The sequence below is a fragment of the Protopterus annectens genome, chromosome 1.part0 (assembly GCF_019279795.1).
Source record: "Protopterus annectens isolate FY-2018-M chromosome 1.part0, PAN1.0, whole genome shotgun sequence".
Lineage (NCBI taxonomy): Eukaryota > Metazoa > Chordata > Ceratodontiformes > Protopteridae > Protopterus > Protopterus annectens.
Window position 1 is genome coordinate 737,700,763 of NC_056725.1, and position 13,809 is coordinate 737,714,571.

The 13,809-nt window shown below is 36.6% G+C and overlaps 1 protein-coding gene across 1 annotated transcript in view; it reads left to right on the top strand.

The window, feature by feature from the left end:
* The first annotated feature begins 1,184 nt into the window (after positions 1-1,184).
* The window catches only part of LOC122794375 (symplekin-like), a 1,034,965-nt gene continuing 1,022,340 nt past the window's right edge, over positions 1,185-13,809 (top strand). Inside the window, exons 1-2 of the mRNA XM_044062716.1 lie at positions 1,185-1,330; positions 1,441-1,648. Coding sequence (XP_043918651.1) covers positions 1,291-1,330; positions 1,441-1,648 — 248 coding nt within the window. The 5' untranslated portion in view covers positions 1,185-1,290. The remainder of the gene's footprint in view (positions 1,331-1,440; positions 1,649-13,809) is intronic.

The window sequence follows — 13,809 nt, forward strand, 5'->3', positions numbered from 1 at the left end:
CTGAGTCTTGCTCATACCTTCTCGTGTGTGTAGTATATTGTTTAGTATAATTTTTTACTAAAATTTTTATAGTTTATAATTTTTAATTTTTCTTTGAACAATGCTGCTTCTGTATTTGCTTTATCATGTCTTTTTATACTGTTAACTTTGTCACTGTTCATGCTTGGAGCTTTTCTCCCCAGGCCTCTACTGAAAATGGACATATATCCAGCTAGACTGGCCCGGTCAACAAATGTAAAATAAATAAATAAATAGGTGGCGTAAGCCAGGGTACCTTGTTGGCTAGGCTTACTTAGGCCCTTGGGCCGATAGCCTAGTACCTGCCTATGAACCTAAGATTGTACTACAGTGGTGAAAAGGGTAAATTCCTCGATCCCAACTGTAGTGCAATCTCTATACAAAAACTTCGACTTTTCGGAAGGTTGATCATATGGTCTTGACCATATGAAGTTTGACTTTTCATTCTGTTTTCTTTTTGGGGATAAAAAACATTGAAAGTTAGCACATTTCACACTGCCAATGTACACCACAAGCTCATTTTTTATGAAGCTAGTGTATGACTTTAAGAAGACATAACAGCTCTTCTTTTCATTTGCTCCTAGAGGGAAACAGTGGTTTTCACTGGCCATGCCACTAGATGGCTCTCTGCCTCCTGACTCTTTTTTTTATTTTGTTTGTCCTCTGACTGTTTTTCTCTTATTTACTGTTTGGAATTCAGTTCATTCTAAGACCCACCAAAGGAAGGTCCTTAATGTTAGATAAAAAGAGAGTTATTCTTCCCATATTTCCCTGTAAGTCTGTCAGACAAGTACTTTCTAGTAGTTTAGGTGTCAGAATGTCATTGTGATTGTATTAATTTGCAGATTTTTGCTTGCTGAGGGGCTGAATGTGCACTCCTGGTGTGGTGCATGATGTCATTGCATACATCAGGACAGGTTACATATGCCAATGAGCATTTGAACTACTGAGGAGAAATGCTAAATTGGAAAGGAAACGATAGTGAACCCAATTCTAGAGTCATTAAGGAGGGTAAGAATGTATTTTAGTTTGATTCAGAGTAGTACCGTTTTCTTGCATATTCAAGCTAGCCTGTCTAAATAAATTTTACTTTGCACTTTAGTCAAATAAATCCGCCTGCTTTCTGAGTAACTACACTTTTTCTGTTTTCTTTTCTTTAAAGTTTTACTCCACTTGGATTACCTTCATGACTCCATGCCCGAATCCCTCTAAGGGCCATGTAATCAGTCATTTTATATCCTTGGATACTGAAGTGCAGAGCAAGATATCTTGATGATGGCCAAACAGATGGTATCAGCAGATGCTGCTCGAGGTAAACTTAAGTGTCATAATGTGTAATGATAATGTAAAACTATCTGTTGTTTTGAGTTTGTTACCTGATTTTTTTTTAATTACTTCTCTCCTCCCCCTTTTCCAAATTAGGTGTGGAACAAATAAAGTTCCCTAAAAGGAAACAGAAAGGAATGAAAAGAGTTAAACAAGAAAATGAGTTGATAAAAAATCACTTGTCTCCTTTGCCACAGCAGGGTCAGACATCTTCAGTGGTCACTTGTATAGAATCATCACAGCCTCAGGAAGCCCTACACGCCAAACAATGTACAGAACCTATAAATCTGTCAACAAAGAAGAGGTAAATATCAGTTTAATGTGCTGGTCAAGTTATCAGATTCTGTTCCTTTTTTATTTATATATATATATATATATATATATTTTGTGGGGTGAGAGAAGTTTAGAAGTGGAGTGGGTAAGAAGATTAAATAAGATGACTCCATCATTTTGTACTACTCCTACACAGAAATCTCTACTGATGGAACCTGACAGTGGAATTTGTGATGCCTGCTGGGGTCATTCCCTAGAGAGGATGGGGTCTCTCACTCACTTTGGACTACTGCAGGTTGTGACAATGACCACTACCACCTCACCCAGTGACTGGTGAAGTTGTTATGGTTGATGAATGCGTTTCCAGTGGTGTTATGGGCTAGAACTGATGATGACATTGGAAGCCTGGAAAAAAATCTGTGCAAGAAGTTAAGAAATAAGGAAGGAAGTCTGTATCTGAGACAAAATTCTTAGTATCTGTTGACTAGGGCATCATCTGTTTGGGCAAGAAAAGTAGGTACCTGGGTGATATTTTATATTTGTTTTCTGTTGGTGAATGCCTTTCAGGAGTTTGGAGGTTATACTATCCATGTGTGTGTGTGTGTGTGTGTGTGTGTGTGTGTGTGTGTGTGTGTGTGGGGGGGGGGTTGAATGTATGTTCTTCTGTGAAAAAAGTGTAATAATGTAAGAAAGGTTAGACAGCCAGTTAGTAACATTAGACTTTAAAGTTTAACAATACATCTTAATATACAAATAAAAAAATAGTGCATTCATTTTAAAAAATAAACACAATATGTACGTTGTTACAGTACTATTTTTCAACTTGAAACCAGATTAGATTTCAACTCAACGATTTCTACTTGACACTGTGAAATTTGGTAGTAAGTGTTTTGTGTAGAAAATCACTGTTAGTATGGTTTCTGTTTGTGCTCCATCATGATTTTGCTGTTGGTGTTTTCTTTTTTCTTTTATCGGTGGTTGTATCAATGGGAAATTATCACATTTAAATAAAGAGCTTGTGTTGGGGAAAAGTCCTTCACAAAAGTGGGTGCAGGGGGCTTAACTTCCTGCAAAAAATGTCTTTTGTTTAAGTTGTTTCAGCTAGTCATTAAACTGAAACGTTTTTTTGTCCTTGCAAGCTTCAGCTTACTGTAATTTGGAAAACACTCAGGAAAGTTTTTACATTATATTCATTGATCTCTTTCTAGCTTATGTGTATTCATCAACAACCAATATTACAATTCCTAACAAACTAAAGTTAACATTTTTTTCTTTTCTGTTACTACTACATTATTTAATATCTAGTTTATAATTTTCCAAAACTTTGCTTTTTTTACTTTCTCTACTCTGACTTGTAATCTTTACATTTTATGACACCTAATAAGAATTAAAGTATCTCCTGTTAACGATGTTATATTCAGAACCTGTTTCCACTGTGCGCTTAAATTTAAGTGATAAATCCTAAACTTTTATTCATTCATGCCTCTTTATCCATGTTAGACTATTCTCTCCTTTTTTACATTACACAGATTGACCAAGATAGTTCATTTCTGATATGAAATATTTCCTCTGATTTATTGCATGCCATAATTCAGATGTATTTCATCTGTATACAGAAAAAAATGCATTGAAGCTGCATTGTCTCAACACATCCAGCAAGTTGTCTCCTCTTTACCTTTTTACTCATATTCCCTGGTATATATGAACAAATGCGTCTTGTGCCCTGTGTTCAGTACTCTGCCAGGAAATACCACCATTAATTTATTTGTTTTTAAACATAACACATTAATAAAAGAAAAGCAAACAGTATTAATATTTTTCGTATTCATGTAATATACATTACAGGTATGTATCTGATTCTGAAGTCCCTAGTTTCAGGGGATGAAAGCACTCAATCTGTGTCTTTGTACATTGAAAGAATAAAAACAGCTTGGACTGAAGAGTCTGGCTGACTGAAAGTATTTCCTACTGCTTCACAGTGTATGTTTTGGAGTTTTTTTAGTTAGATTTTACACTGTGGTTACTTTCGTTTTTTTAATTTTTAAAATATGCCAACATCTTAAACTCTCAAAAAACATGTTCCCAGTTAACTTTTTCTTTTCTATCACACCCAAGGAAAAATTCTCTGAAGTCTGCTCTGTGTATAAAAATACCTATGCAAACACTTCTAAGCAAAACTCCTAAATCTTCTGGACTTTGTCACATACTTTGTCTTCTCATTGTTCCTTTGCAAATTGTCTTTCCAGTCACTTTTCCGAATCTTTTCTAACCTTCTCTCAAAAAGCAAACACAGACAAGCAGCGCAAGAGGATAAAACGGTCAACGTGCAAAAAGAAAAAATCCAGTCTTGACAAAAATTGTCAACTGCAGTAACACAGAGGGTAATCTGATAAAATTTTTTAATACTGGTTGGGTAATCACTAGCTAGAACAGCGTTTGTCATCAAAGCTTCATCATTTTTTATGTACTGTTTTGTCCATTAAACTTTTTTGTGTTTGTTTTTGGAATTACTTCTTGGGAAATGCTCACAGACCATGGATGTTATCCATATACAACTTTCTCCATCCCTTTTCACACAGAGGAAGAACGTTTTGGATTTATCTTTGCTCAAACAGCATTTCAACAAATTGTTGGCCATGAGGAGCAATCCTTTTCAAGTGACAGCATCATAACTGTCAATGACAAATCTGACACAGTGAGTGATGAAGAACTATCTTTTGTTAATGATGTAACAAGTATGGAGAGTAAATTCATAGCATTTAAAAGATTGCAATGGCAAAGGCTTAGTTTTTAAGCCTGTCTATAACTGAGGACTGCACCATGTGGCTTACAAATTTTGAAGATGCAGACATATGATGAGTGCTGTCCAGCACTTGTACATAAATGGCAAAACGTATACCTGATTGAATTGCATCTTCAAGTAATGCAATCTCTAGACAGTGATAGGTACAAGAGTTTGTATGATGTTGTACTTGACAGTGTCATCACCTTTGAGCGACATTTAATAGCGATCAAGAAAAGGAAACTTAAACATGATGTAGATTATTACAGAGGTGATGTTTTTCTCATAGCCAAAATCAGTGCGATTTCATGTTACACCCAAGACCGATGCAGTCATTTCTAATGGGATCGATGAATAATCTGTTGTGAATGAACAAGTGACTTCAGAAACTGTGCCTTCACTGGATGCATTAACGCTGACAGTCATTGACTCGACCAGAGTATTGGCCCTAGACCCTTTGGATTTTGAAATTTTCTGGAAGGATGCCCCCTTTCATGTCCAGAAAAGGACGGGAAGAAGCAGAAATGGAGGAGGCACAGGATAAAGAAAAGTGTAACTGGGTTCCATGGTTAATATGTGATCTGAGTTTGATTCATCCATAGTCTGCAATATATTTAGATACATCCTAAGCAGTACTGAACTGTATGTATAAGGCAAAGTGATAAATTTCATACCGGCGTGTGATGCAGATTTGACCAGTTGTATGACTGAATTTATATTGTTTGTTAGGAAATTAAATTTAATGTGCATTTTTCCATTTTTCCTAATTCTTATTCAGAAATTAATGTTTTAAAGAAAAAAATAATTTTATACCTAACAACAACAATGTAATACAAATTGTTCAGGATATATGTGAAAATGAGATCTGTAAAGTTTTCAGTGATACACAAATTAGTAGAAATAGATCTAAGTTTTCCAATCTAAGTAAACTTGAATGTAAAATGTTAGTTTCTCTGATCAAAAGCAATGACATTATAATTAAGAAGTGGAGGGGTAGTAGATTTGTATGCTGAATTTTACTATGACAGCATGCTGTCCCAACTTGATGATGATGACACATATGAAGTATTGAATTCTGTACAGCTGGCCAGAATTATGAGAAAGGTAGGAAGTGATATTTATGGGCTGCATATTAATGGTCATCTCATGCCAGAATTATTAGACTTTTTTCACACTCCTAAACAACTTAAGCTGACCTATAAGAGTCTACCAAAGATTCATAAGGACAGCAAAAGACCACCTTTTAGACCAGTTGTCTCAACAAGGAAGTGGGCCGCTGAACCCATATCTATTTATTTAGAAAATACTTTGAAAACAGAGCTATATGAAAGATAGTAATGATTTTGCAACAATTATATGTTTTATATGAGTCAGTAAGTAAATTTGAAAAATAATTGTCAGGCCCTCTAAATATAGTCTATTTATTGTGATACCAAATGATGAAGGAGTAGAACATTTGAGGGAATTCTTGAGTCTTCATATTGATATGTGTAATGGTCTGATTGACACCATTTGTGAATTAATGCTTTTTAGTTTTAACTAACAATGTATTCCTGTTCTAGGTTAAATTATACAGATAGAAGAAAGACATTACCATGGGTACACCAGTAGCAAATGCATATGCCAACTTGGTATTGGCGAACTGCAAGAGATGAATAGTTTTTAATAAGAACAGTTTTTATTTTTTATTTTATAAAGTGTTCATTGATGACATATTTATTATTTGGGATTGCGAACAGGCTGATTTTGATTATTTACAATTAAAAAAATACCTCTTACAGTACTATAGTTGTTTTTAGATATATGCAGTAATAGAAATGATAATGGGGGTATAGAAATTACAATACTAAATAAGAAAGTGAAGAGGAACACTTATTGCATAACACTAGCATGCATCCACCATTTATGTTTCTTGTCTAACTAGGGTACAAATACTTAGGACTTTCATGGTCAGTACCAGTGATATTACATTTCACAGCCAGATTTACATACTGAGAGATTGAAACAAAGAGGCTATGATATTGACATGTTAAAAAACCAGAACATCAGACCAAGGGTAGGCCCATTTTTTCACATTGTGACAACAATACAAACATGATCAACAATTATGGTAACAACATAGATGCCAACCCACATAATAAATTCAGAGTTATGTTTACTTATTATAGACACACAGATTTTATGAAGAAGTGAACACTGGCACAATTAACATGTGTTGATAACTTAAGAAAGGTGTTAATTAATAAACCTGCATTTGGTTATAAACAATCTAGAAATCTAAAGCAGATGCAATGTTATAAAGAGCAACATCATCTCATTTCCAGCAGAAATAGTTGTAGGAAAGAAACCTGTACCTGCACTAAATTCACATTCTGTAAATACATTTTAAGAAAAGATAGATTGTACATCCTGTAAAAACAAGAACATTTTATGTTAAACAATATGCTGACTTAGCTAATTGTAACTCTTGTACAGCGTTTTACATTGGGAAATCAAATCATAAGTTCAAGGATTGCATTTGTGACCATCTCTCAGATATATTCAGACAGGTGGACAATAATACATTATTTAAACACATTAATAATACGGATTGTATCTATTCCTTTAAGTTGACAGCACTACAAATTGTTTTGTTAAATAGAAGGTGTGGTGATTGTCACTCGTCCGGTCAGGATAGAAGGTGTGGTGATTGTCACTCGCCCGGTCAGGATAAAAAAGACAGTTGTGGGTTCGGATCAAGCATCTTTATTATATACAAACACATTAGGATTGAGGCTTAGTAACTTAAACTTAAATAAATTTATAAACAGACTAACTACTGTACTCAAACATGTTAACACTCTGGCTATCTCAAAATGGCACTGTTGCCTGCACGTGCTCACTATTTATATGCACGTGCCCAAACTTTAAATGCTTCTTAAAGTTACAACACAAGCTCTGTTCCACATCCTCCCTATTTGAGAAATAAGTCATGCAATGAAAATGACAACATTCATTGACATGCAGTTATACAGAACTAAATACAAATAAAAGAGTCATGTCCAGGTTGCTCTGTATTTTATACTAGGTCTAGAAATATGATCTGATCATGTGACATAAAAATTAGTACTGGGTTTAGCAACAAGGACTGTCTTTAATGAATGTTCAACTTCAGGGACATCTGGGACATCATCGGGAATGGGAATAGGTACTGAGACATGTCCTTCAACAGGGCCAACTTCTGGGTTGCTCTGAGATCTAGAGTCTGTATCACAGGTACAATGCTGTGATATCGATTCAGACACTGGAAGAAGATTCCTGTGATTTCTTCTGTATTCTATACCCTCAGATTCCACTAAGTAGGATCTCGGCTTGGCATATATACCTCTCACTTGACCAGTTCGATCAAATCCTTTTGCCGTTTGCATCCTCACTATCTCTCCTTCTTTCAGTGGACGAAGAAATCTTCTCATTTTATCATAGCTGGACTTCTGAAAAGGACACTTTTTAAATAGTTGGCCTTTGATTGCTCTGGTGTTTTTAGCATTAGGCATCAACGAACTGGAACTGATAGGCAAGGTTGTTCTGGTTTGCCTAGATAGAAGTTTCTGAGCAGGTGAGCCAAGTAAGTTATCATGGGGTACATTTCTGAGATTAAGCAAATTCAAGAAAATATCGGTATTGTCAAGCTTTGACCTCTTGAGTGCTTTGCACTTCATACTGCATGCTTAGCCAGACCGTTTGACTGGGGATATTCCGGACTGCTAGTAATATGAATAAAGTCCCACTCTTTTGCAAATTTCTGAAATAACTGACTGATAAATTGGGCACCGTTGTCAGAAATAACTTTATGTGGACTACCAAGGACTGAGAAGTGAAGCTTCAACTTAGTTATAACAGTACTGGATGTTAGGTTAGGTAGCAGATCGATCTCAAACCAGTTTGAATAAGAGTCTACCAACAATAAATAATTCTGATTGTTCCACTCAAATATGTCACTAGCTATTGTTGACCAAGGTAGTTCAGGGATCTGGCTTAGCTGAAGTGGCTCTTTTTGCAAATGCGGTTTAGTACTATTACATACTGAACAAGATGAAAGCACTTTATTAGTGTCTTTCGACAGGGAAGGCCAAAATACTAGTACTCTCGCCCTTTTGGTAGCTTCTGAACCTGGGTGGCCATGGTGCAAAACCTGAATGCACTCATGTTGTAAGGAAGTAGGAACGACAACTTTAGGACCTTTGAAAATGATACCATCTTCCATCAATATCTCACCTCTGTAAGGAAAATAGAGTTGCACTTCTGTTGGTACACAAGATTGCTTTGACAGCCATCCAACATTGATGAAGTGGTTGAGCTTTTCCAAAACTGAATCAGTCTTTGTATGATCTCTTAGCTCACATAGTCTTGTGATAGAACAAGTTACACACCTCCATGACATCAAAGTCAAATTTTTCTGCATCAACATTTTCTGTGGTATTTCTGGGCAATCTGGATAAGGGATCAGCCAGATAAAGAAGTTTGCCTTTTATATAGACCATTTTAAAGTTGTACTTTTGTAATCTGAGAATCATTCTTTGTAGTCTTGCTGGAGCTGTATGCATAGGCTTCTTTAAAATAGTGACTAGAGGTTGATCAGTCTCGATCTGGCTAGCTCGGCCATAAATATAATCATGGAACTTCGAACATGCAAACACAATTGCCAAAAGATCCTTCTCAGTCTGAGCATGCTGCATCTCAGTTTGGGTAAGAGTTCTAGATGCATAGACTACTGGTCTGCCCTCTTGAAGAATAACTGCACCAATACCAATCTTTGAAGCATCACAAGAAAGAGTTACTGGTTTGTGGACATCATAGTATCTTAACTTAGGTGGGCTGGCAATCTTTTATTTAATGTCGTCAAATGTTCTCTAGTGTTCTAACCATGACCAGGCACCATTTTTGCACGTCAGAATTCATTCCCTCCAGTACAGCTCTTTTGATTGTGCACCTTTAACTCCTAGTGGGCGTGGCTTGAGCCTTTAAAAAATAAAGTTATCACCTTACAATTCTAACAAATACTCATTGACATAGGTCAAATATCAATACAATTGTGTTTGCAAGCATGTATGCTTCAAGATAAAATATTCTGATACCTTGTACAGGGCATGGTTTTGGAATTATTAATGCAAATTTGAACAAGCAATATTTGACGCCTAGAGGAGCAGTAGGAGGTAACTGCAGATGCACCTGGAGGCGTCACTCGAATGTAATGAGTTAAAGATGTTGATAATTCACTGAAGTCTGGTAGAAACTTGCCCAAATAGTTCACCATACCAAGGAAATGCTGTAAGGCTTGGACATTGCCTGGAGCTGGCATCTCAAGAATGGCTATTTGTTTGGAATGGTCTGTTCGTAAGTCTGTTCTGGTAAATAAATGACCTACATAAGTAACTTCTGGTAGCCTGAATTTACATTTCAGAGGATTGAGCTTTAAGTTCACTTCACATGCTCTGTCCAGAACTTTCCTGAGGTTTCTGTCATGCTCTGCTTCACGATTGCCTCCAACTAGTAAATCATCTACTATTATAGCACACAGATAACCTGAAAAACTTTGCTCCATTGCACGCTGAAATACTTCAGTGGCGGAATTTATTCCAGAAGGCATTCTACCAAATGGGGTACTGAATGTAGTCAATAGTGAAGATTTGTGATCAAGCATTACTTGCCAGAATGAACTCTTTGCATCTAAGACAGAAAAAACAGTGGCATTTGGCATGAGGGTAGCAACCTCCTCAACTGTACGCATAGGATGGTGGGGCCTCTTTAATGCATTAAGTCTCTAGGATTTCATCTGAGTTTTTCTTTTGAGCAACTACCATGGAAGACACCGATTTGGTTTGTTCTGTAACTGGACAAATCACACCTTGCTGCACCATTTTTTCTAAGTGGACCTTGACTTTGTCTTGTATAGCTTTCAGAACTTTTCTCGTTGGTCTGACCACTGGACAAACCTCTGGGTCTAATTTCATCTGGTACACAACTGGATATTTGCCTAACTTGTCTTCGGAAATATCAGCATACTCTGAGAAAATAGCATCAGGGAACTGGAACTAGGACATGTGCTTACATGATGGACTTCTTTGGTAAAAGAAAGCAGTTTCATTCTTAAACTGTCTCTGAGACCTAATAGTGACTACACAGGTCTTCTGACTACATAAAATTGCAAGCTGTAACTGTTCCAGGCTGAATAGTGTGAAAGCACTACTGAGCCTTCCATTTGAATCTCTTCACTACAATAAGCAACAAGCTTCGCACAATTGGCCAAATTAAGTTGTTCACCAGCTCTTACTCTAGCAAATGTTTCTGTTGACATAACATTACACTTTGAACCAGTGTCTACTTTGAGCTCCTTAGGTTTACCATTGATCAGGACAGTGCAAAATACTTCATTCTTTGCCAACAAGTCTACTGCATTAACCACTGATACACCATCTGCATATAAAGTTGAGTTGCAGCTTTCTATATGATCAATTTGCTTTCTTGAGTGACCTTTCTTAATAAATAACTGAGGCTTGCTTGGTTAACAAAACTTTTGAAAGTGGTTCCATTTTTTACACTTGTGGCATTGCTGACCAGATGCTGAACACTTTTCTCTTTTAGACTCATGATTGGTACCGCAATTACAACAGTTAACAATAAGACTTTACTTGGGTTTTGCTGACTCACCGTTATGATGCACTGGGCATGTCTGTTTTAATGATATTGTCTTGGAACTTGCTGGAAAGATACAGGCTGTCCCTGCAAGTCTTGCAGGGACTGCAGCTGCCATGTGCTTAGGCCTGTTTGTGCTCACTATGTCCTGCATGCTGTCTACGTTTGTGCTAGAGGCTGTTGAAACCATGCTGTTATCACTTGCAAGCATATTTGTGTGCCTTTCTGTAAGCTCATGTCTGACAAAGCTTTAATAGCTTTGTTCAAAGTTAAATCACTGTCCCGAAGCAAAATCTTTCTCACAGCAGCATTATTAACACCACACACAAGCCTGTCTTTTATCAACTTGTCTATCATATCACAAAACCTGCACGTTTTAGCTTTGTTTCTCAAGTCAGTAATATAAGCTCCAAAGGTTGTTCCTGGCTTTTGGTCTCTTGTATAAAATAAGTGCCTCTCCAATGTAACATTTGTCTAGGGGTTACACATTTCCCTAAATTTACGTTTCAAGCATTCAGGGTCCTGCCTTGATTCAGCTTGTACAACAATATGACGGTTTTCCCCTTCTCCTGCATATACTGCTGGTGCATACACAAATGAACGCTGACTCTGAATGGGTTCTCACCCTGCTAAGTTAAGCAAAATAAATGCCCTCGTACGGGGTCCATATTAGAACATTGAAGTTTCAAAACTTCAAATGTTCTAATATCGACCCCTATTCAGCGAAAGCTGAAAATTTCGAAGCAACAGAAAACCGAATTTTTTCCTAGGGAAAGAATTCGGTTGTCCATTTCTATTGCTTCGGTATTTTCAGCACTGTGGTGGAAAGTTACGGGTCGGGTTCAGGTAAGTGTGCGATTGAGTGCGGGTTAGGATAGTTAGGGTTATCGTGCAGGTCAGGTATGTTTGCGATTGTGTGGACATGAGGGTTAGGGTGGGTTAGGTGGGTTAGGGCACAGGTGAGGTGAGTGTGCGATAGTGACGGAACTTAGGGATAGGGTTTGTGTTAAGGTAAGTGGATAGTTAGTGGTGTGTGTATAGTTTAGTGTAGGGTTAGGTGTAAGCTTTTAGGTGTATGTGTGTGGACTGCTGTTTGTTTGGTGTGCTTGTGTTGTGTGTATGCGTTTTGGAACAGCAAATTTTTCCCCTAGGAAAAAAATTCGCTGTTCTGTATGTTCGAAGTTTTCAGCTTTCGCTGAATAGGGGTCGATATTAGAACATTCGAAGTTTTGAAACTTTGATGTACTAATATAGACCCCTCGTACATACATCTTTATCAGAAAAAGCTGCTTGTATGAAAATATTGTATTCCTGCTCAAATACTCTCAAATTCTCTGCAGTATTATGATCAAACTCAAGTGGACTGGGTCTGTGAAATGCCTCTGCCATATCAACATACAGTAATAAAGACCCTTGGCATTATGTACGAACATACACACATATACGTCAGAAATTTATGCCAGAACGTGTAATTATGCCCAGAAGCACAATAGACTCTTCAAAATAAATGTACTTTGTGAAATAAGTATCTGTAGTACAACAACGCTTTATAACCAGTACAATTTGTGAAACCACTCCTTATCAGTGTAAGCAGCACTTCAAAAAAATTGCACCCTGCGAATGAACTGTATGCAGCACAAGAAACTTCTCAAAATGTCTGTACTTTGCGAAATAACTGTGTACATTGTAAGAAACACTTTTGAGCACAAGAAACTTTTCAGAATTATTGTATTCTTATTGCACTTTGCAGAATAACTGTACTTTGCACACAGTAAACTCTGAAATAATTGTACTGCAAAAAAGTATACACTGCAAACACTTTGCACACTCTGAAATACTTTGAACAACTCTAGTTATACTTTGAATAGCTCTGGTCAATGCGAAATAGTAGCGCATGTCAAAACATGGTCGTTTACTAAAAAACATGCTGTCGCCTTGCTTTTTTATGCTTATTTTGCCCTTTTAATGTATTTGTTGTGCCCATTTGACTTTTTATCATGCTTGTTATACTTTTCTTGTGCTTGTTTTACTTTTAACATGCTTGTTATGCAAATCCGATGTAACTCTGAACACCCACATAAGTATTTCTGATAACTATCAAATGTCGTGGTTTTGAATATTTTGTTTAATTAATAATGCGTTTTGTACCTTTTGTTTGATTAGTAATGTGTTTTCTGCTTTGCAAATGATTTGTATTATTCTCTTTACAAAATAATTTATGTGAGTTTTGGTTACCTGTAGTTCGGTCTGGCCTTTTTTTAATCGTTTGAGCACTGTATCTCCCAACCTGTTCAATGTACCTTCACCATTAACTCTGCATCTCATGTCTTGAAGAAGTTGCAGTCTCTGTTCCAGTTCTGACACCATGTTTCTCATTAGGGTCAGGATAAAACAGACAAACAGTTGTGGGTTCGTTTCAAGCAGCTTTATTATATACAAACACATCAGGATTGAGGCTTAGTAAATTAAACTTAAATAAACTTTTACTGAATTACTTAACTGTAAACTGCTTTTTCATACTGAGAGTTGTATTTTCTGTTTGTGAGTGCTGTATCTGTACTTTTCTGTGCATTTTTTGTGAGGTTTCTGTGTTCTAGTCAGGTATCATATAACTGATTTGTTTGCAGTTAAAAGCATTTTCTAGAGTCTCCTTGCTCCTGTATCTGTTTAAAACTTTCATTTAGTGGCTAGAGCTAGTAGCTGTAATAGTTTCCCTTCCACCCTCCCTATTGGTGAAT